The 22,845-nt window shown below is 50.4% G+C and overlaps 3 protein-coding genes across 4 annotated transcripts in view; 1 reads left to right on the top strand and 2 right to left on the bottom strand.

The window, feature by feature from the left end:
* The first annotated feature begins 280 nt into the window (after positions 1–280).
* LOC119543912 (angio associated migratory cell protein) lies at positions 281–6,208 on the top strand. Of its 2 annotated transcripts, none has more exons than XM_037848795.1 (11): positions 281–481; positions 929–1,084; positions 1,897–2,016; positions 2,518–2,657; positions 2,910–3,054; positions 3,964–4,047; positions 4,174–4,289; positions 4,448–4,551; positions 4,760–4,850; positions 5,071–5,225; positions 5,722–6,208. In XM_037848795.1, exons 1-11 carry the CDS (start codon positions 361–363, stop codon positions 5,795–5,797), a joined length of 1,308 nt encoding a protein of 435 aa, XP_037704723.1. In that variant the 5' UTR covers positions 281–360; the 3' UTR covers positions 5,798–6,208. The 2 variants fall into 2 exon arrangements, with proteins under 2 accessions (XP_037704723.1, XP_037704722.1); XM_037848794.1 differs by having other exon boundaries at positions 926–1,084.
* A 203-nt stretch (positions 6,209–6,411) lies between these two features.
* GPBAR1 (G protein-coupled bile acid receptor 1) lies at positions 6,412–9,343 on the bottom strand. Its single transcript, XM_037848796.1, has 2 exons — positions 9,245–9,343; positions 6,412–7,575 (listed from the first exon to the last, which is right to left on the bottom strand). Exon 2 carries the CDS (start codon positions 7,528–7,530, stop codon positions 6,538–6,540), a length of 993 nt encoding a protein of 330 aa, XP_037704724.1. The 5' UTR covers positions 7,531–7,575; positions 9,245–9,343; the 3' UTR covers positions 6,412–6,537.
* A 5,340-nt stretch (positions 9,344–14,683) lies between these two features.
* The window catches only part of ARPC2 (actin related protein 2/3 complex subunit 2), a 28,937-nt gene continuing 20,775 nt past the window's right edge, over positions 14,684–22,845 (bottom strand). The window contains exons 8-11 of the mRNA XM_037848916.1: positions 20,194–20,320; positions 18,335–18,435; positions 17,886–17,986; positions 14,684–15,141 (exon numbers count right to left, since the gene is read on the bottom strand). Coding sequence (XP_037704844.1) covers positions 15,117–15,141; positions 17,886–17,986; positions 18,335–18,435; positions 20,194–20,320 — 354 coding nt within the window. The 3' untranslated portion in view covers positions 14,684–15,116. The remainder of the gene's footprint in view (positions 15,142–17,885; positions 17,987–18,334; positions 18,436–20,193; positions 20,321–22,845) is intronic.

Raw genomic sequence — 22,845 nt, 5'->3', positions numbered from 1 at the left:
AGATTAGAAACTACATCTCCCAGACGCCTGCGGTGTGGACCCGGGAGAACTACTCTTCCCATGAGACCCCGACGGCGCGCACGCTCGCTTGTTTCACTCCTGGTAGGGGCGGAGTCAGGCCGGGCGGAGTTTGTGTTCTCCCCGCCACGCCCCGTCCCCGGCTCCCTATTCTGCCCTGTGATTGGTGGGTCAGCTAGGCAACGCCCCTCGCTATTGGCCAAGAGGTTGTCGCTCTTCTTGCCGGGGACTCGCCTACGCCTACTTCCTCCCGGGAGGAGGGGCTCGAGTTCCGCGTCGTCGCGCAGAGCTGACTTTGGGAGGCGTTTGGGCCCAGAGAAGTGGATCGGCCGCTTGCGCCGCATGGAGTCCGAATCGGAAACCGGGGCCGCCGCAGACACCCCCCCACTGGAGACCCTAAGCTTTCATGGCGATGAAGAGATTATCGAAGTGGTAGAACTGGATCCCGGTCCGCCGGACCCTGGTGAGAACTGCCGCTCCTCAGGCCATGGGACAGGAGTCGCTCACCCCTGGCCTCTGACCCCTGCTTCTCTCCCCACCCCCTTTCCACCTCACTGGTCTTTCCTAGCGACACCTTTGCCTCCCCCACATCCCCCCACTTAGCTCTCAGGCCCGGTTGGGGTGGGGGTTCCCTGACACCTCCTCTGGCCCTTCCCCTCACACACCCCCTTCCCATCATCCCCTTGGTCCTCCCTTTCCACACCGCCTTTGCCCAACCTTGGGACCTCTCCTTCCCCTCCTCCTTGCCTCTTCTCGCCCCCGCTATACCCCATCTGTCTGACTCCATTTCATCCTCTTGCTACCTGACACCCTTCCGCCTCCCACCCTCAGACCTCAGGCCTCCTCACACTTCTTCCCATCCTTCTTACCACCTTCCGAGCCCCATCCTTTAACCCTCTCTTCAAAGCAGATGATCTGGCCCAGGAGATGGAAGATGTGGACTTTGAGGAAGAGGAAGAAGAGGAGGGCAACGAGGACGAAGGCTGGGTTCTGGAACCCCAGGAAGGGGTGGTTGGCAGCCTGGAGGGCCCAGATGATAGCGAGGTCACCTTTGCATTGCACTCAGGTAAGGCCTCTGAAAAGATTCCTCTTACACTCAGTCCACTTGGGCATTCGAGCATCGCACAGCTGCTGTGTGCAGAGCATTAGGAGGGGCTGAGAGATGGGAAAGAGGCTGGCGGGGCCTGGAGGGGCTCACAGGTAGGGGGCAGTATCATGAATGGATGCCAGCCTGGCTGCTGTGGAGACAGCCTGGGTTCAAATCCCAGCGCTGCTGCTTACCAGTTTATCACCTTTATTAACCTCCTTGTGTCTTCGTTTTCTTTACAAAGTTGCCTATGGTAAAAGTTAATAAAAGTTGCCTTAGTTTTATCTAAGTAGTCTTAGTTTTCTTTTAAAAGTTGCATATGGTAAAAGTTAATAAAAGTTACCTCTGTGTGAACTAGAGGTAAAAGGACCTTTTGGAGCACATTTTATATAATTTTTTAAAATAGTAACTCTTCAAAAGAAAACCGTAACATGATGTTCTCCTCACTACATATGAACCCACCCTGGTGGCCTCCCATGCTGAGAAGTGTAAGCCCTGCACACGCACCCACGCCTTGTCCATGGTATCTGTAGGATGGTGGAGGGAGCAGCACAGTAGCGGGGGTGGGGGAAGATCTGCCCTGGAGAAGGACTTGGAGCTTGGCAAGCTTGGGGAAGGAGAAGATTTCTGTAAGTACCTGATGCTTGAAACTTATTAGAACTTGGATGCACACTTCTTTTCCAGAAAGAAAGACATGTTGCTTTCGGTAGAAGGGGATGGGCTGAAGTCCTGAAGGACTGGGTCTTGAGTAGGGGTGCGTCACTTTACTCATGGAACATTTTTTGGGACAGCATCTGTGTTTTGTGTGAGCCTGGACCCTAAGACCAACACCTTGGCAGTGACGGGGGGTGAAGATGACAAAGCCTTTGTGTGGAGGCTCAGCGATGGGGAGCTGCTGTTTGAGTGTGCAGGTGAGGGGGCCTAGGGTAGGGGCCTGGAGGTCTCGGGGGGCTGGCCTGCAGTGGCTGTGCATCCGACAGCCAATTACTGGCATCTGTATTGTGCCAGCACTACGCTGGGTTCCAGGGACACAAAGAAGAATACAGAGGGCCCAGGGGAGGGAGGCACTGATTTGCCAAGGGAGTCCCAGAAAGGCCAATGGGGCACCATGGGTGTGGGAGTAATTGGGCAGGATGTGGGTGTTTTCAGGCAGAGGTGCGGAGTGGCCTTAAAGGGGAAGACATCAGAGGCCTGGGCTACCCTTGGTTGAGTGAGGGGCCAGCAGTGTCTCTCCTGGGAGGATCTGGGGGTGTTGGTTCCTGGAGTGGCAGTGGGTTTGATTACTTGTTCTGCTTTGTCCTACTCCTCTTTTTTCTCCGACTGGTTCTTTCAGGGCACCAGATTCGTGGGTCATACCCTCAGCACTGGGTACCCTGATGTTTTCTTCTCTTTCTGCCTGTTTTCCCTTGCAGGCCATAAAGACTCTGTGACTTGTGCTGGTTTCAGCCATGATTCTACCCTGGTAGCCACAGGGGACATGAGTGGTCTCTTGAAAGTGTGGCAGGTGGACACCAAGGAGGAGGTCTGGTCCTTTGAAGCAGGAGACCTGGAAGTGAGATCATCTCTGTGGGGCCTTGGGTGGGGCATGAGAAGTTGGGGATCCAGTCCCACCTCTACCAGACCAAGCCCACTCTGACCTTATGTACCCCTGAGGTACCCAGGGGTAGCAGGAATGTCCACATCTCTTATCTGGAAAGTTCCCTCTGACCCCAGATGCAGGGAGAAGCTTTGGTGGGGCTCATGGGGCAGTCTCCTAGATGGATGGGGTGATGGGTTTCCCTGCTGTCACTTCCTCTCCTCCCAGTGGATGGAGTGGCACCCTCGGGCACCTGTCCTCCTGGCGGGCACGGCTGATGGCAACACCTGGATGTGGAAGGTCCCGAATGGTGACTGCAAGAACTTCCAGGGTCCCAACTGCCCAGCCACCTGTGGCCGAGTCCTCCCTGATGGTGAGAGCGGCTCCCCTCAGTGTCCTTTCTTGGGTACAGAAGAGTTGGGTGCAGGTCAGATGCCTGCCTGTGTTCCTCTGGGGTCACATCTGGCCAGCTCTGAAGCCTGGTCTCTGGAGCACTGGCCTTGCAGGCCCCCAAGCAGACAGCTCCTCCTTTCCCACCCTGAAGTAGGTCTTCTCTACTGTTTCCCAGGGCAGTGTCTATCCCCCCCCCCCTTTTTTTTTCCTTAGAATTGTTTATTTATTTGCTTTCCTATGATTTTTAGAGAGTACTTGCCAAATACTAAGGAAAAGATACACTGAAACCTTTATTCTAATTTCTTTTACATCTTTATTCTAATTTCATTTACATCTTTAAAAAGTTATGTCTTCCTATCTATAAAGATGGTCAATCTCCCAGTCAATATAATTCTTCCTTAATAGCTCAGTGAAATTCATAATTTTCTCTACATTTTTTTGTGCTTGGCAAGAATTACAATATTTAATTTCTAATTTCAAATGACGTGCATTACTGAGATACATATAACTTGGTCATGACATACTGCATTTTGTATACATCATTCTGATGTTTTTGTATAATTTTTTCATTCATTTTTATTTACTTTGGAAAATCTATTTTCTTGAACATAGCCTTTTCATCAAGTTCCGTTTTTCCAGCAGTCTTCCACCCACAGCTTCCTCTCCTCCTTTTCCACATCAGGCTGCTACATGATGTCTTTTGTACATCTCTCATGCTAACACTTCCCTTTAGTGTTCTTCATTCATAGTGGCTTCGTTCATGTATTATCCTAAGAAAGTACAAGTTGTCCCCTTACTTCTTGTCCCCTGCTCCTTCCTGTTCCCTTGCTGGGTGTATCTGAGCATGCTGTTTCTCCTTCTTTCTTCCTCGGTGCCTCTGGGGGTCTAGGGAAGAGAGCCGTGGTCGGCTATGAAGATGGCACCATCAGGATCTGGGACCTGAAACAGGGAAACCCGATCCATGTACTAAAAGGTACTGGACAGGGAGGGAGTGGAGGTTTGTCACCTGGGCCCTTGTTGGGGAGGTGGCTGAGAACCTAGGGCAGGAGTCAGAGTGGAGACAGGATGAAGCCTGACTTGTCTCCCTGCTCCCTCCTAGGGACTGAGGGTCACCAGGGCCCTCTGACCTGTGTGGCCACCAACCAGGATGGCAGCCTGATCCTCACTGGCTCTGTGGACTGCCAGGCCAAGCTGGTCAGCGCCACCACCGGCAAGGCGAGTGGCCCCTGGCCCCTGGCTGTGAAGCCCTCCACTTTCCTGCATCTTCTCCCCTCCTTTCTTCTCCTTCCTGCTGCCTCCTCTCCCCGGTGTGTTTCTTCTCTCATGGAGGACCCAGTTTCCCATCCCTCCTGATCCTCTCCTCTTGCCCGTAGGTGGTGGGTGTTTTCAGACCTGAGACGGTAGCTTCCCAGCCCAGCCTGGGGGAGGGGGAAGAGAGCGAGTCCAACTCGGTGGAATCCTTGGGCTTCTGCAGTGTGTGAGTGTGAGCCAGGGCCTGGGTCTAGAGGTGGGGAGGGACTGGGGCAGCCAAGGGCCAGGGGCTTGGGCCAGAATTGTGGTTTCAGGCAGTTGTGGTGGGGAGAGGGAGGCTTGGCAGTGGTGGGGCGGGGGACGGACCAGAAGGGAGTGAAGGGCTCCAAAATCAGGTCCCTACCTGGGCCTTCAAGGTGCTCCCCTCTGCCCAGGATGCCCCTGGCAGCTGTTGGCTACCTGGATGGGACCTTGGCCATCTACGACCTGTCTACACAGACCCTCAGGCACCAGTGTCAGCACCAGGTACAGGCAGCCTGGAGCCGAGAGTTCTGTGGGCAGTGGTTGAAGCCATAGGGAAGTCCAGGCCTCTGCGAGCATCTTCTCCAGCCCTGGCCCTTCCTTGGTCCTTCTCTGTGTTCCACATTCCCCACCCCTCCCTCCCTTCCTCCCTGAGAGCTGGGAGCAGGTGCCTCTCGGTTCTCATGGCCCTGACTGGTTCTGCCTCTGTCGTCCTCGGGCGCAGTCGGGCATCGTGCAGCTGCTGTGGGAGGCGGGTACAGCCGTGGTTTACACCTGCAGCCTGGATGGCATCGTGCGCCTCTGGGATGCCCGCACCGGTCGCCTGCTCACTGACTACCGAGGCCACACGGCCGAGATCCTGGACTTTGCCCTCAGCAAGTGAGTGAACGGGCAAGGGCTGGGGGATCTGTGTGTATTTGGAAGGTGGGGATGGCACGAGGGGGTGGCACAGGGTCTTTGGACTGTGGGGGAGGGAATTCCTAAGGGAAATCGGGCCCCAAGGCCTGGTCCCTGCCTGTGAGGCAGGAGTGCTGGGAAGCATGAGTTCACACCAGGGAGTCATGGCTTTGGATCCAGCCCCCAGCTCAGGGTTTTCAGGGACCCACCCGGGCTTTTCATCCCAGGTACAGGGCTGAGGGCTGGCCCTAATCCGCCCCCCGGTCTGGTTCAGCTGTTCTTCTCCCCTGCTAGGGGCTTCCTTGTTTCACCTCTTGCTGGTTGCAAGCTTCATTTGTCCCCATTCAGTGTGAAGCACCAGCACAGCACTGGCACTAGGGGTTCAAAAGTGCACATGTGTCTGAGGAGCCCGTAAGTGCATGACCCACCTAGGGCCCCAGATCCCCAGTCCCTTCAGCCCTGTGCTTTCTGTCCACAGAGATGCCTCCCTGGTGGTGACCACATCAGGAGACCATAAAGCGAAAGTGTTTTGTGTCCAGAGACCTGACCGTTAACAGCTGCAGCCTCTGGCATGTCTGGTGCTGGGGGGATGAAGGGAGCCCCCCCACCAGCAGAGGCGGTAGGGTGGAGCGAAGAGGAGGGGAGGGGGCCTTGGACTACTTTCATCCCCTTCAAACTGACTTGCCCCCTCTCTGTCCCTTTCTTCTCTTTAGCGACCCCACCCACGGGCCCTCCCTCCTGCCCCCCTTGCCCAGACCTGGTGGGTCCCTTGGGGGAGGTTCAGACATTTCTGTTTTACTTTCGTTTGCTGGTGTGAGCCATGGGTGGGGTGGGGGGTGTATTTGTACGTGGGGAGTAGGTCTTTGAGGTTCCCTTTCTTTCCCTTCCCAAGTCTTTGGGGGTGGAAAGGAGGAAGAGATACTAGTTACAGATTTTAAACATGTAAATAAAATATACTTCCCAGAGGCAGTGTCTGGATTTTCTGTCACCTGGACAGGAGGGGGAACTAGTGAGGTGCATGTCAGAGTGCAGGTCCCCCAAAAGATCCGCAGGGTTTCAAAATACCTCCTCTCACCCTTGATACCCATCTTGCTCTTTTGGTTCTTGGCGAAGCTCTTCTGCTTGCCTCTCCCTTTCAGTGGAATGTGATCACAACCAACTGGGCCAGAGGAGCTTTATTCAGCCAGGGAAGGGCCAGATATGGGCAGGGTCTCTGCCTGAGGAGTGGGGACAAGGGGGAGAGGGGCTGGGTGGCAGAGATGGACAGATGCATCTAGTCAGAGCACACAGAGGACTAGCTCAGGTCCAGTTCAACGCTGCTTTGGCTGCTAGTGTGGTAGGCAGTGCTGGGGTGGGGACTGCCCTCGGTGGCTCTTCCCTGCGGGCCCCGCAGCCACCTTCGGGCAGCTGCCCTCCAGGGGGCTGTGTAGCGCTGATCACCCAGCCCCATGGCCACAGGCACTGCCGCCGCGCTGGCGCTGCCCAGCGAGATTAGGGACAGCAGAGTTCCAGGCCCCAGCGGTGGGCGCTGCTCGTAGGCCAGGACCGAGAGGAGCAGTGTGGCCACATAGGGCCCCCAGCAGAGCCCGAAGAGCAGTGTGGCTCCTGCCTGTGCTCTTGCCTGCCTCCAGGTGAGGGCCCGGGCCAGGGCTGAGGGTGCACCGCGGCACACAGCCCGCTCCAGCCGCTGGATGTCCTGCAGCTGGCGGTGGGCAGTGACCAACACGCGGACAGAGAGCAGGGCAGCAGCACCCACGGCCGGCAGCAGGAGCCCATAGACTTCGAGGTAGAGGTAGGGTGCCGGGAAGATGGTCTGGGAGCTGCAGTTGGCACCGGGGACCCAGTGGTTCCACCCCAGTACAGGCAGGCTGGCAAAGAGTAGGGGCCCGGCCCAGGTGAGGAGCAGGGCCAGCCGGGTGCTCCCCCGGGGCCTCAGGGGCCGCAGCACTGCCATGTAGCGCTCCCCGTGCACCAGCAGGAGGTTGGCGAGCAGGGAGAGGAAGGAGAAGTTGGGGGCCAGGTACAGGAGGAGGCAGGGCCAGTAGCCCCGGCGGCTCTGGCTCCATAGCCCCGGCAGCATGGGCAGCGCCAGCCCTGTCAGCAGCCCGGCCAGCAGCAGGCTCAGGAAGAAGCAGCCGGCAGGTGGGCTGCGCAGGCGGGGGTCCCGGGCGATGCCCACGGCCAGGAGCAAGTTGGCAGCAACGATGAGGCTTGCCAGGGTCATGGAGAGCCCCAGGGCCCCCACAGGAATGGGGCTGGTCACCTGCCCGGTGCTGTTGGGTGTCATCTTGGGCCTCGCGACAAGGGAGACGTGGCACGGCAGCCAGCATGCCTAGATGGAGAATGTGGGGAGCCAGGGTTAGGGCGGGGCTGCAGCGCACTGTCCTTCTGGCGGAGACTGCACATGAAGTCAGAGGGTACAGACTGATGGACCGTGGCCAGATCCTGTTTGTTGATACACATATTTTTTTCGAATTAATTGTCAATTAAAAACTCATAAAAATTCATATTTTTGGTTTCTCTGGGAAAATCAGTTCCGGCCACACCTGTGTCCTGTATGGGAGCAGCCAGCTGGAGCTGAGAGGTGGCTGCCCTTTAGACAGTTTGCCACCGTCCCCACTAGGCTACCTTTGCCCATTTCTGTTGTCTGCCTGGTCTCAGAGGGCAGCTGGGTTTGTCTCTGTTCAGACTGGAAGGCGGGACCCTTGCAACGCCAAAGCATCTTGTCCAGCCCCTGCCTCCTTGGCGAAGCCTATAAATTAGCCAAAAGAGAGGGTGGGGCTGCAGTGGGCTTCCTGCCAGCCAGTGCTTCAGAGCCTCCTGGCTGAGCCCACAGCCAGGTGCTCGGGGTGGGTGCTAAGGTGAACGAGATGGGACCCCTGCCTTCAGATGCTCACACCCTGGATGGGGAGATGGCCCAATGAGCTGTGGCCCCAGAGCATTAAGACAGCTGTTATGCTACTAAGGGTTGGGGGAGGGGAGGTGACAGGACTGAGGCAGGTGCCAGAGTGGCAGCGAGTGGGATGCCCTGTCCCATACACCCCCTCCTCCCATCCGCCCTTGTAGTGGTTACAGCTCAGTAAGCAGCCTCTGGGTAGGACTTCCAGCCCATAAACTTGACTCGTCCGCTCCACACTAGCAACAGAGCCCTTCCTGGAAGCCGGAGGGAGGAGAGGAGCTGCTGGGTTGCAGGGTGGGGGTGTGGGGGTGGTGGGTGGCAGTGATGCTGAGCCCAGAGGAGAGGCAGGAGGAGCCAGTGGGCAGGGCCTGGCCTCTCTGTGGTTCCCATCTGCCCTTGTCCTTCCTTTCCCTTCTTTCCCTGTTCTCAACCACCCAGCTCCGAGGCCACACCGCCAACACATCGTGGGGGACAGGGGAGGGTCCTGGGTCCTGTGGGAGCTCCTGCTTCTGTCAACAGGGGAGCAGCTGCTGTTGCTAGGAATAAAGTCAATAAGGAAAGGATTTCCTCCCCTCCTGTTAACAACAGTTTCCTTCCGACAGGTCAGAGGATCACAGGGTCCCATGGCACCCTGACCTGAGAGGGAGATGCTCCCCCTTCCATTCCCTGTTCCCCCAGAGTCCCTGAACCCAGGCCTCCAAGCCACTGAGCCCCTTTCCCTTCCCATCAGCCCATTTCCTCTTCCTCACTTTCTCCCAGTGCCCTCTACACGGGGCACTTTTCCCTCTCCTGCGGCCCTCCAGTTTCTTTTCCCCTCCTCCTTGCACCATCAAATCTGTCAAACCCCATGAGACCTCAGGGTCCTTTGGTCCAAACCTGGCCTCTGGGGTCCTGAGCCGGAGCTCCCAGCCTGACCTTGGAGTGGTTCCTCCCACTCCACCTCCACTGGAGCAGCAAGAAAGGCAGGGATCAGTCCCAGCGGTGACCTCCTGGCACACCCCACGGTCTGGTGGCTCAGGCTGAGTGCCATGGCGTCTTCAGGATCTGGAGCTGAGGTGTGGGGGTGTGGCCTGGGGTGGGGGACAGGGAAGGAGCTACTCACATGGCTGTGGGGGACAGGTGCCGCTCACCCAGCCGGGGCTTTCCTCTGAGGGTCAGGGAGCTGCTGCAGCCAGCCTTGCAGGGCTTCGGGCCATGTCTGTTGTCACAGCCGAGGAGCGCATGGGGCTCCCCTCTGTAGGGCCGGCGGGGCGCCGGGATCTGCTGCCGGGCTCTGCCCCGCCTCTGGGGGTGGGACCCGGCACTCTGAGCTGCAGGAACTGGGAGTCCTCCCCACCAAGCGCCCCTCCACCCCTACCCCATCCCACAACCATCCGTGGCTACCAGGTGTGTGGGTGGGGGGGGGGGCTCCCTCCTGCCCCCCGCTGGGACCTCTCGCCTGCTACTGCCCAGCTAATCTGAGAAATGCATTCCAGCTGAGGAATAATCATGATTTAGTCTACCTACCCCTCCCACTTCCCACCCTAGCGAATACGTTTACATTTTTGAGCGTAACCTCCAGGAGAGGCCAGCCCGCTGACAGCACATTCAGCACCCTAATTCTGCTGGTCTGCTGAGGGCACTACATGTGTGTGATGGGGCGGGGATAGGGTGTTTGGGGGTGATTGGGGGACAATTCACTGCCCTTCATCCCATTACCTGATGGGCTTTAAGCTTCTAAGGCCAGCCCTGCTTCCCCGTCTCTGGGGCAGGTCCACATTTTCCTAACTACTTTTTGAGTCAAGTTTTGGAGTATAAAGTACAAATAGCTCTGGTGGCAAGAGCTTGGGCAAGTTACCTCCAGGCCTCAATTTTCGCACCCATAAAATGGGAACACCACCACTTCTCAGGACTATTGTGGAGCTATCATAGGGTAACATGTAACTGCATATTCCCCAGTGCCTGACACAGTGGGGTCTTGGCCAGTGACTCCTCTCCCTCCTCAGTGCTGGTGAAGAGACATGAGCCAGCTCTGGGAGCAGACAGCCTGAGTTCAAATCCCAATTAGGATCCCAGTTGGGATCCTATTTTTAAGCTGTGTGAACTTGGGCTGATTTACTAAAGTTCTCTCATCTTAGTTCCTTCATTGGCAAACTGAGGCTCATAATTGTCTTCATCTGTTGTGAGATTAAATGAGAGAACGTGTGACAAGGGCTTAGATCAGTGCTCAGCACACAAGCACCCACTGAAAGGCCACTCATCACTGCCGTGAGGATCCGGGCCCTCCACTGCACGTCGTTCCCTCCAGCCACCTGTCTCCTCTTAGAAAGAACTCCTTTGTGAAGGCAGATTGAGCACCCAAGAAAAGCGAGGGTGTGCGTGTGTGTGTCTCTTTTGCGCCACAGGGAAACTGAGGAAACTAGGTAGAGTGAGAGGGAAGGGCGAGTTTAGGCTAGGAAGCCAAGAGCTGGGGGCCCTACTTCCTGCCTTGTATCAAGTCTCAGCAGCTTTGGGGTGAGGAAGAGAAGAGAAACCAGACATTCTTGAGGCCTGAAATGGGAGGGAACAGGCTGAAACTGCAGTAAGAAAACTGGAGGTGAGACATTAGGAAAGACTTCCTTGCTTAACTGCACAAGTGGAAGGAGCAAGGGGCCTTCTGGGCTCCCTGGGGAGCCTTGGGCCTGACAGCCTCAAGGCATGAGGTGTCTATCTCTGCCAACCTACACAGCCAGTCAGGGGCCTGGAGAGACAGGACTTCATCAGGATAGAAAGTGGGAGAAGGCAAGTATCCAGCCTCAAAGCCATCCTCAAGGGAGCTGGTGGGCGGGAAGCCTCTGTTCCAGCAGACAGCCCCAGCCCCGCGTCATCTGGTAGGGCAGGAGTCAGAGGCTCTGGGAGAGTTCAGCCTGGGTCTGGACAGAAGTGGGTGCAGGGCCCCTTGGATATTGGACTGCCAGGAATAAACAGACCTTTCTGTTCCCAGCCTGGCTCTTGCCTGCATCCCCAGGACCCAGGATGTCTGTGTTTCTTCTTTGCTGCTCTGTTTAAACACTGTGTGTGGGATGACATGTGGAGGGGGACAACTTGGGCGGGTGGGAGCTGGGAAGCCTGGGTTCTGTCCCTTGCTTGGCCCTGTTTCTTCCTTACTGGATGATCCCGCTCCTCTCTGCTCTCCCAGCAAGCCCTGGGCCTGACTCATCTCCAGCCTCCTCCTTTGCCCACAGGACTCTGGGCAGGCAGTTTTCAGATGCTCCAGCTGACACTGCAGGCCCTAGTGCCCCCACTTTGGACCTATTCCTCCTTTCTTGAGGCAGACTGTGTCAGGGCACCCAATCCAGACTCGAGCATAGAACCCTCTTGGGTCTCCCTTGTCCATTTCTATTCTCTAATGTACTTCAATTTCTCTTTGACCAACGTCGGGCCAGGGTTGGGGTGCTAACTCTGGACACACACAGGCCATGAGTTGGGGGTGGGGGCTTCCTGGGCCCTGGTTGGATCCTCCTCCTTGAACTGCTGCTCAATGCTCTTCCCCCCTGCTAGGCACAAACAGACCAGCCCTTTGGAGCCTCTGAAGAGCTCTGGTAACAATACTGTGTCCTAGTGACTGGCAGGGATCCTGGCTTCCGGAAGCCCTCAGTTAGCCATATGGCAGAATAAACCCTGGCCCTTCCTGTTAGGTCTAAACAGCCAGGTCTCCAGGTCTAGGATGGATGGATGGGTCTGTTACCCACCCAAGGAAGGAGCCACAGAAATTGCAGCACTTTTAGCAATCCCCAGAGGAGGGCAGCATTGTTTAAATTCAAAATAACTGCCACAGAAAAAAACCCAGGTTCAGGTCTTAAGCCTGTGGAGCTAGAGAGACCAGGGCCCATCAAACTGAAGGTAACTGAAAGGCAACTGCCAAGTACCAGCTGATGCGGCAGCTAGGGCCACTTGCTTTCCTGGCTTCCACTTCTTGTGGTAGTTGTTTCCTTTCCTGCCAAGCTCCTAATTCTCAGCTTGCCCAGAACCCACCTTATCTAGACACGGATAACCCCCCACCATGAAGCCTTGCTGTGCGAAGTGTCACCGTAGCAGAGAAGCATCCCAGCCACCCCCAGTGAAAACCTGGGAAACCTCCGGATCCAACAGTGCCATATTGCTTGGCTCACACTGGACTTTCTTTGCTCCCTCCGCCCCAGTCCCACCACTACTGGCCCCTTGGGGACACAGAATGGAGCTACGATTTATTAAATGTCTTAATAAATGCCTACAATGGGGTAAGCACTTACCTGTTCTCTTTCCCTTTTAAAAACCCTGTGAGGTAGGTGGTGGTATGTCCAACTAAAGAGGACAGCACAGCTCAAATTAAGAAATTTTCTCAGATACACATCTAGTAAATGGTGGAACCTGGATTCAAACCCAAGTCTGCTTTAAAAATATTTTCTGCCTCTATAGCTCCTATCCAAGGATGAGGACACTTCCCATGTATGAACACTCACTCAGGAAGCAGGTGAGCCAATTATCAGTAGTCCAGACTAGAGGACTTTTTCCCAGCATACATTGCCTCAAGGTGCATCCTTCCTCCCACAATCCTTGGGCCTAGGCTAAAGTGTGAGCGGACCTCTTCCACAAAGGAGAGGGAGGGTCCTTGAGACTAGTTCCACACTAACACCAAGGTGTCCTGGAAAAAAGAGGAAAGAGCAAGTGAGTCTGGAGAATTTTCACCAGCATGAGTTTTTAATGCTGACAAATAGTTTGTTTTGGAATTAGGTAATTTTTTAAGATTTACTACTGCAGAAAATATTTAATGCTTTTCTCTTCTGTATTTTCTAAGCAACCATGATTTTGCCATGAACAGTTCTTCACAGAAATCTGATTCCTACTACTGGTGAGAGAGATCAGTTTCAATTTATTAAGGAGTTATGTTCTAAAGTCAGCAAGAATGTTAAAATTGCTTCTAGACAAAAAACTTACCCTTGAAAATCCCTTAAACAGCCCAGTGGGTACAGAAGATTTATCATTTTGGCATATTTCTAATACAACCAGGTTTTCCTCCAGCACTGGAATAGATCCCATACTAGCTGTAGATCACTAGGGGCCATGTCATAGGAAAACCCTGGGCCGACTCGACCTGGTGAACCCTTTCCACTTAAGCCTTCTGGACAGAGAGCACTCACCAGGGTATTTATTGAGATGGGCACCCAAAGGTGAATAGCTCATTTAATGTAAGTTAACATGTTTACTGACACTTCACCTTGAATCAAAGCTCCACACAGGAGACCGCTTACATGAACACAGTGCCCACTTTGGAGAATTGCATGAAGCAAAGAAATCAAAACAGGGCAGGAAATCAGAGCTCTGTGAGCTCTCCAAGAGCACATTTAAATGAAGTAAAATAAAGGCTGGATGACTGAATGACCCATAGCTTTTAAACTTCTGGACCATGATCCACAGTAAAAATATATTTTTACAGGTCAGTCAAGATGTGTGAAATATGTTTCAAAATCAATCCTTACCTTAATAGGGTTCGTGAAGACTTGTGATTAGTCTACTAAGTTCTACTCCATTTCTTAAAAATGCTGGTGGTTGTCACACAAAGCTACACGTGTGATTACGATGTTAAAGCATAAAAACATGCCACGCACACACATACACAAATGAGTGTAATGTTGATGCAACCTGAATAAGGTCAGCGGACTGCATCACAGTCCTGGCTGTGACACTGACCTCCCATTACATGAGGTGCCCCCATTGGGGGAACCTGGGCGAAGGCTCCACAGAATCTCTATTATTTCTTACTATATATGAATCTATAATCATCTCAAAATAAAAAACTTTAGCAAATACAAATGCTGGTTGTGATGTGGTCAAACGATTTCACAATTCATTGACTCTCAAACCAGCTTGTAACAAGCTGCCTGACGGCAAGAAAAATTCAAAGGGAAAGCAAGAAGGCAGAAACCATGAGGATGGTCTCAGATAACTGGAAAAGTACCCTGGAATTCTTCTGATAATTCCTTACCAAGCAAACTTTCTGAAACAATTTTATTGTTAGGATCAGTGTCCTGCTAAAGGACAGCATATTCTGCTAAGCTCTGCACTACTTCTTAGGCCAGCATCTCCCGAATTGTGTTTTGTAGAATGCTAATCTCTTTAGACTGTTGTGTCAGAAAGAGGAACTGTGGCCAATTAGTTTGCATCAGATCCACACCTACCTATCCATGTCCTGCAGAACCTCAGACACCATGCAACGCATTTTGGGAAATGCTATATTATTCATTATAAAAGAATGACTATTTTGCCTATAATTATCCTGGGAGTTTCTTGGTGACTCAGTACCAGTCAGGTAAACTTAGTGGCCAGGCTTTATGGTAAAGCATGATAAAATTCCCTCAGAAATGTCAACCAGTAGCCCACTGGCTAGCCATTCTCTCCTCTAAGAGGAGGCTGAGGATCTAGACCTGAGGGGCTCTTGAACCAAAAGTTTTCCACCCTGGTTTTGCAGGTTCCAAGGCAGTGCAGGTTTGCCCTTCTACCTTTCTCCTCTCTTGGATTCACAGTCCAGAAACCCACCAAATTCTCAAGTAAGATAGAAAGATTTCTTTATTAACGACCCCAACCGTATTTCTTTAGATACAGGAGTTTTGAACTCAAATACTTAGGAGAAAACAAGTTAAGATTGCATTATCCTGCAACTCATTACCAGTAACATACTGCAAAGCAAAACAGCTCGGGAAAGAGGGTGGAAGAGAAGGGGAGAGGGAAGATAAAGAAAAAATTAAGTTGATCAAGTGGAATTATTCTTTGTTTTTTGTTTTTTAATTCTTGGGAACTATGAAGTCCTTGCAAGCACAGCTCGTTTCCGCAGATTATTTTCCAAATGTGTACAAAATGGAACCAAAATGGAGAATCCCTTAAGAACCTGAAGAGGTGCAACATTAAAAGCTCCGATTATCCAGTAGCAAGTGTTCCAGCCTTCAGTTGCCAGCCACTTCTCCTTCTGTGCCCAAGAGTTAGCGGGACGAAAATGTCTTCCCCCTTCAAAAGGAGAGAATGTAAGCATGAAGGCTCATTTCTGGCTGACCAACCCTTCCACCCCACACTCCTGAACTAGGGCTGGGATCCCAAACAAACACCAAACAAAAGGTGGAAAGACCAGACACCTTAGGCAGAGGTGTGTTGGAACTATTGGGTAGGGACTCAGACATAGCTCACATAGAATGGTTTCAACACCCCTATCCGCCTATTGTGGAGGGTACCACGTAATGACTGTGTTAAGCCCTTAAGGAAATTAAATATACCAAGTTACATAGCAGAGTCACTTGTCCACAACTTCTGGGTGACTCATATTTACCTGAATTTCAGACTGGGTTCAACCATCGATCTAGTACTGCCTAACTAGTCAGTTCGGATTCCTCCCACACAGCTTTCAACTTCTAGGTCTAGCAGACAGAAGGGGGACAGGAGGTTCAAAGAAGCAATCCCTAAAACTTCTGAGGCTAAAGGCATTTCATATGGTCATGTGGTGACCACACTCGCAGCTACAGAACACCTGCCTGGCTTTAGGTTCCTGAGTTGTGGTGTCCTGCTCCACCCAGTATTTCCCTAGAGGGGCAGCTTTGGGAACTGACTGGTTCCCCAACACAGAGGCTAAAACTGGCACCTCTTGGTATTTGGTAAAGCAGCCTAGAAGCTGGAGCTGAGGACTATGGGAAATTAAAACAAAAATAAGGGGTCTAAATATTTCCTGCCCCAAACATCTCACTACCCCCAAAACAAAATCCTCTTTAATCACACTTCTCTCCAAATAAAATGCTCCTGAGTGTTCAACGGCCAGCTTCGGATCCAGGGCCATTTCTCACAGCAGGCCCACCACCTTCTTTCACCCATGTTACTATGTTCAAGGTTCTGCAGACTCCTCCCACTGTCTATTGTGTGGGGGAGGCAGGGGGTGGGGTGGGGTTCTGGCCCCTTCACCCAATAGCTGAGCCAGTTAACCCCTACCATCCATCAGGAACATGATACGGTTTTTTTAGGGTGCATGTTGTTTCTGGAGTCCTGTACTCCTTTCTGGGGCTTGGCTCTGCACAGAAGCCAGAGAACAAAAAAGGCAAAGCTGTTTTTGTTTTTTTTACAAGTCCCAGGAAGGATATTTATGGACAATTTGTTCATTTCAAAGATTCATCCTCTCCCAAGTCCCCCATAAAGAGGGCATTATCCCTGGCTCCTCAGACAACTGCCATCACTTTGCAGCAATTCCAAGTCTGCCCACTGTCTGTATAATTAGGAAGAGATCCCCGAGGAGCAACACTGGGTAGTGGCTGCCTGGTGGGCTACCCTCCTGAATGGACAGGCCCGAAGGTGATGCAGTTGATTCTGTGACTGTTTATTTATGACACCCAGTATTCATGACTCGATCATGACAGGCTGGCCAGGTCAAGCTTCCCTTCTGTAGGTGCTGGTTTATCTCCTGGCCTCCACTGAACTGCCCCTCTCCACTGGGCCCTAAAAGCAGCACCAAACTGGCTGCCTCACACCTGAAGTTACCAAAGTGGTGCCTGTCCGGTGAGAAAGCCTGCCTATGAAGAGCAAGAAGGGAAAGGAGAAACTACTCCAGGACAGACAAGGTTCTGGAGCGGCAGCAAGACGATGTGTGTCCCAGGGCACGTACCCTCACCTAACCATACCACCTTGTTAGGAGTCTAGCGCATTTCTGGGAATGCCAAGAAACTGCAAGGTAGAAGAAATGCTCCTGAACACCTGTCTCTAAGCAGAAGCTCTATGCACAGGCTGAACACCACTCTTCGAGGTCTGGGTGGTTGGCACAGAGCCAGGACAGAGAAAGGCCTTGGGTACACATTTCCTAATGAGGTAGGCAGTCTCTAGAGCCTGTGCCCAAGGAGTAAGAGGTGAACATCTGATGTGTCTATGGCTGAAAACCTCAGCTAGTACTCAGGTGTCAGAGCCAGGTACCTCTTGCATCCTTTCAGATACCAATGGAAATTAACTTGGCACAAGAGGGGCTCATACACCAGGGGAAGGGGCTTAAGGCCCTAGGTATACCACACCTAGCAAAGGTTACCCCCAAAAATACTGGGTATGGGCTATGACGGCAGAGGGCTGGATCAGTTCACCATAAAACTTTTAATTTGGCTGGCACAAAAGGCCACCGATAAGAACTGGCTACCTTATCCTGAGAATAGGATCGCTCAGATTTCAACAACATGGGAACAGAAATCTGGCATCCACATAAAGACGTAACCCTCAAGGCTCAGACCACCCTGGCCTCTCGTACATGCAGAGCCACACATTGTTCAGAGTTGTGTTCATCATTCCTGTCCCTGATAAAGATGATTTCCTTCTTCATGCAAAATTTCTGCTGAAAAGCAGCCTAGGAAAAAGAACACCTAGGGGGTGGTTCCAGGCCTATTTACTCAACTAAATGTTCTTAAGCAAATTACTCCTTTTCTCCAGGAAGATGTTGAGAAGGACAAGACTGACCTCTCAACTCAGATCCAAAGAGACCTCTGCTTATTTTGGGAAAAAGGTCCCTTTGTTTTTTTCCTAGCTGCCATTCCTGCCACTCACAGATATACAAACAAGGAAACCCAGCCTGGCCCATTCAGCAGAGAAAACCTGATACTCTCACCTTCAGTCTGTCACCTAGCTATAGGCCCAAACCTGCCTGCCTCAACATGTAGCTATTGCCCAGACACCTGGAGGGCCAGGCCACACATGTCCACTGCTTTCTTCTTCATGAGCCATGGTCCTGCCCCACTTACGTGATTGTTTTCATTTCCTTTTTCTCAGCATCCGGGCGTGCACGGTTCAGCACCTTAAGGAAGTCAGATGTTTTTGCCCGCATACGTGTGTGAATATAGGCCTGGGAGCAAACACAACAGGTATTGAAGCACTCATGTTCTAGAAAGACAGCTTTGCTTTCCGAAGAACCTATCAGGAAGGTTTGGCAGACGTGGGATCATACACCTTGGGGTTGGCAGAGGGCCAGGTAAGGAAGTAGGAAGGTGAGCCATTTGGAGACATAGTTATCTATCTGCTCTGGGGAGGGGCAGGAGAGAGCAGAGGGAAAAGGCCATGATTTCTTGAAGCCTCTAGAACCTACTCAGAGTTCACGTCAACAGCCTAGACTACAGAAATGGCCTTCCATATTATCAGTTCTAGTAGAAAGACCTGGAGCACAGGAGGCTGAGATTCTAGCAGCAACTCTCACCTTAGAGCACTTGATGTGGTAGTGCAGGTAGTCCCGAAACGTGTGGATCAGGTTGATGGTGTTGTCTCGGGCACTGGCATTGGTGTGGCGAGGGAACAGCACTGGGGGTGGGGCACAAAGAAGGTATCAGGGTGTTACACAGCACGCCAGAGGACGGGAAGAACAGCAGCCTGCAGTCAACTTCAATCTCTCCCTGCTTAAATACAATCCACTTGTTTCAGGACTCCCAAGCTATGTTAGGGTTTTCTTCCTGAGATGAGGAAGAGGTAAACAGCTTAACCAGGGGAGGTACAAGTGAGGGCAAATGGAGGAACCTGAGAAAAGAGAGGAGATCATGGTGAAAACCTAGGGCTTCAAGGGAAAGGGCTTGATCCTGGGCATCTATTCCAGTTCCGTATTCTTTGGCTAGCTCCTGCTTCTGCAGCTCAGCTAAGTCTCTTTGCAAGTGTGACTTTGGACAAACAGTTTACAATAAGAAATCAGGATTAGAAAACAAACTCTGCCTGTCCTAGGTTCCTGGTGCTGAAGTATAGAATAAGCCTTCAGAGAAAGTAGATTCCAGAGAAGAACTCATATTCTTGCTGTGGGAGCCAAATGCTAAAGGGATAAGGACTGAATCCTCCAAGTCCTGATGAGGGCAGGTAGATAAGAGGAGCTGCTTTGGCTGGGGGCTGAGAAAAGCCCATCCTGTGGCATCAACCATCTGAAGACTGTGTGATCACCACTCAGGACTTGGTACTTGGGCAGACCTGCAGTCCTCCCTTTCCCTTTTTGGAACCTTGTATATCTTTTACCCCTATACTCTAACTCATTGGTCTCAGTATCAGCAAAAATCTCAAGGGGGGGAAATTTTGCCAAAATGAGGAATGCCTTGTCAGAAAGGTGGAATCCTGTGCTTATTTGCCTTAGCCAGAAAAGAAAGAAATACCTGGACAGGAGATACCATATTTCACAGAATCTAAGATGCTAATAACTGCAAGTTTATCATTATTTTATGTACCATAAAGAGATAAATGCTGCCAATTAAACCATGACCTGTCATGAATTATAAATGTATCCTGACTCCAGAGATAACATGTGGGAAAAAAGTATATCTTAGATTTAACGAAATATGGTAAATCAATTCACTCAATCATCATCAATAAACAAGTACACCTTCAGCACTGAGGTGAATGAAATACAGCTTCACAAAAGGAGACATTTTTGCAGTACCAGGTGCAGTGTGGGAATGAGCTGTTATTCCAAACTGCACTGTAACAATCAGCAGCTCCCAAGGCTGAAGCAACCGCAGGAAGGGAAGTCTTGAATTTCTTCAGTGAAAAAATGGAATAAGTGAATCAGGGCTAGAGCTCAGGCTTAATAAGCAAAAAAACCAAGAGATATAAAACGACAAAGAATTCCCACCTGCTGCTTGGCAAAGATTATGTAGTCCTAACTCCTGACAGGTGACATCAGAGACTACCCTTTTTCTTAAGATTTCTTAAAATTAAAGAGGAAGAAAAAAAAATTACTGAAGCAAAAATAGCCCATGCCCGCTCTCTAATTAGTACCCAATGACACCTGTCCTACAGTTGCCTGTCCTAGGTTCTTGGTGATGAAGTATAGAACAAGCCTTCAGAGAAAGTAGATTCCAGAGAATAACTCATATTCTTGCTGTGGGAGCCAAACGCTAAAGGTGTAATATAAGGACCGAACCTTCCAAGTCCTGCTGAGGGCAGGTAGGTGATGTCAACAAGAACAATTTGGTATGCCTGCTTTTGCCTACCTTACCATTTTAACAAAACTTCTGTCTAGTTTTAGAAATTCTGCAACATTAACTCATTATGGCTGCAGGAAAGCAGCAACCCCGCCCAGCTTACCAAAGGTAATATAGCCAATGTTGTCGCCCACAGCAGCATCTGTGTCTTTGAGCTCCAGAGGCGGTTCCCTGTGGCTGAAGAGGACCTGTGGGGCTGTGTGGCTGGCTCTGCGTCCTTCTTTGAACTCCTTCCAAGATGAAGCAAAAAGCAAACAGCAGAGAATGTGGTGTAAGATGAGAGGTAACTTCTGCTATGGGGTTTGCCTTGAGGGGTATGACTTTTGTAACCCTCTGGACCAGCAGATGGCTAAAAATATGCTACACCTCACCTGGACTATCCATGCACTTCAGACTCAAAAAGGAGACATTACAAAGTACTTAGAAGTTGTGTCTTCAAAATGTGACGAAAGCTTTGTTAATCCTTTTCTCTTTCAACTGTTTTGGACCAACATAGGTGATAGAACTCCACCCGAGACTATAGTATATATACTATAGTAGAAACAGAAAGTAAACTGAAAAGCACTGGGAGAACCAGATTAAATTTAGATTAAATTTAAGATTACTATTTATTATTTTCTTTTGATGTAATGTGAAAGAGGTGATACTTCTCAAGAAATCTTTAAAATTTCAGGGTTAAAGAAACCCAAGTCCTTTTTGCTTTGCATATATAAAGTCCTCAATGAGCTGACCAATTTTTCATCATCCCCTCACCCCATATCCACTTCTCCCAGCTTCTGCACAAGTCCTATTTCAGTGAGGCATTTTAGATTCTGTTATTGTTCAGAATTCCTCAATCAGCACTCTAGACCAAATTTAAGCCCTTCTTGCGGGGTAGCAAATAGTAGAGGTAAAGAAGCTGAGTTGTCTTAGTGCTGAAAGAAAGGGAGACTGAGGGACATGAGAATCCAAAGTCTGAGTTCTGATTCTAGATACTGGATGGAGCTGGACTAAATACCACCACTCTCCACAGTAGCTCATCACCCTTAACAGAAATGTATCTTCTACTATCCTCTCATCAAACCACAGAAAAATGACAGAGGGGGTAAAAACTAGGTCATTCTTTCTATGTTCTAATCTCCAAATCTCATGCTTTTACAATCCTTGCATTCCTATGTACATAGACAAGTGATACAGTGCTTCCCTCTCTCAACACAGATTGGCCAGGGCAGAATAAGATTTTCTAGCAGTGCCGGTAAAACAAGATGATTAAAATTCACTAAGTGGGCCTCCCAAGATGATGGCAGAGCGATGGAACCAAGGACTTTCTAACGTCTTTCAGTTTTAGGAATACTAAAAGCACATATTCTTACACAGCTATCTTACACATTCTATGTGTAAGATGTTCTACTGCTCTCAAACATTACCTCTTCTATGATACCAGCTCCAATAGCTTGGGCCAGTTGGCTGCTTTCTCAGAGTTTCCAAACCTTTTCTACATAACTTGCCTAGATACTCTTACTATTCATTAATTTATCTGGCTTCCCTACCAGGTTATGAGCTCCTAAAACCAAGGATCCTGCTTTATCCCTCTGTCCATCAAAAAGGCCAACACATGGCTTGCTGAATGAAAGAAAGCACTTCTACCCTAGCTGACTTGGTAAAAATCACAATGCAAAGGAAGGAGAAGGGACTATGTTTCCATTTGCAAGTAGGAAGAATATACATTGAACAGTGAGCCCTCACTCAATTTAGTGGCAAAGGAAGGAAAACACCTGGGGATTCCTAATTCTCAGTCAGAGACTTCACCTATTTTACCCTACAGCCTTCTGAGCTAGCTAGCACTGCTCAGCTTCTAATGACTGGTGCAAAACAAACTATCGTAGCTGTGTTTAGCTCCTTCTGTTCCCATAGGAAAAAGTGCCCGAGGAACAGGCTCAATAGTCTCATTTGTTTGATGGAGAAAAGGGGAAATATTTGGAAAGGCAGGGAAGAAGTCAAGATGATTCAAAATGGAAATTCTTACGGAAGGCTTGTGAAATTACCCTTCTGTCTCTTAAAAAAAATCTTTTATTCTACAAAGGGGTTAGAAAGTCTTCAAAGTTATATTGGTTTTATTCTTTAGCCTTAGTAGATCAAACATATCTCAACAAACGGGGATGGTTCCAAAGACTCAGACACAAAGAAATCAAGCTGAAACACAGAGGAATCTTATCACCTATGAAAATACACCCTACAAAGCACAAGTTTCTCTGTGATAGTTCTGTTCAGTTTTTAGTGAACTCAATATTCATTTGAACCACTTACACTCCTCAGTACTAGCAAGACATTTCACTATAGAAAAACCACGTCACAACAGCTACACTTATTCAAAATTGTGCAAGTACATGCAATTTCCTGGGAACAGAGTTAAGACTTCTTATTCTGGGGAGTAGGAGTAGGAGTCATTTTCCTTTTTTAACTTAGAAGCAAAAAAAAAGGGGGGGGGGAGGAGCATTAAGACCTGAGTAGGTAAAAGTAAATTCTTCAGATAGGGCTTGATTTCTACTGCTTTTTAAAATTTTTGTTTATTTATCAGGAATTAGTGAGAAGTAAAGGATTTAGGTAGATTAAGCTAGCATGGGAGATTGGAATACCTAAAAAAGGGGAAATAACTAGAAAAGATAAACAACTGTAAATAAGCCAGCAGATGATTAGATACTTTTATACGTTTCATGTGGAAAAGGACCAAAGAATACATATCTGTAGTGAGGATCAATCACAAGATAATCTGAGT

This window comes from Choloepus didactylus, chromosome 9, assembly GCF_015220235.1.
Source record: "Choloepus didactylus isolate mChoDid1 chromosome 9, mChoDid1.pri, whole genome shotgun sequence".
Lineage (NCBI taxonomy): Eukaryota > Metazoa > Chordata > Mammalia > Pilosa > Megalonychidae > Choloepus > Choloepus didactylus.
The sequence above is the reverse complement of the archived record's forward strand: the minus strand, read 5'-3'. Positions and strand labels throughout refer to the sequence as shown.

What these genes read in the sequence shown, in the direction of transcription:
- LOC119543912 (XM_037848794.1), top strand. Translation starts at nt 361, where the DNA reads ATGGAGTCCGAATCGGAAACCGGGGCCGCCGCAGACACCCCCCCACTG. An exon ending in TCCCGGTCCGCCGGACCCTG is followed by an intron (nt 482 to 925) that starts GTGAGAACTGCC and finishes CTCTCTTCAAAG; the next exon opens with CAGATGATCTGGCCCAGGAG. An exon ending in TCCTTGGGCTTCTGCAGTGT is followed by an intron (nt 4,552 to 4,759) that starts GTGAGTGTGAGC and finishes CCCTCTGCCCAG; the next exon opens with GATGCCCCTGGCAGCTGTTG.
- GPBAR1 (XM_037848796.1), bottom strand. Translation starts at nt 7,530, where the DNA reads ATGACACCCAACAGCACCGGGCAGGTGACCAGCCCCATTCCTGTGGGG.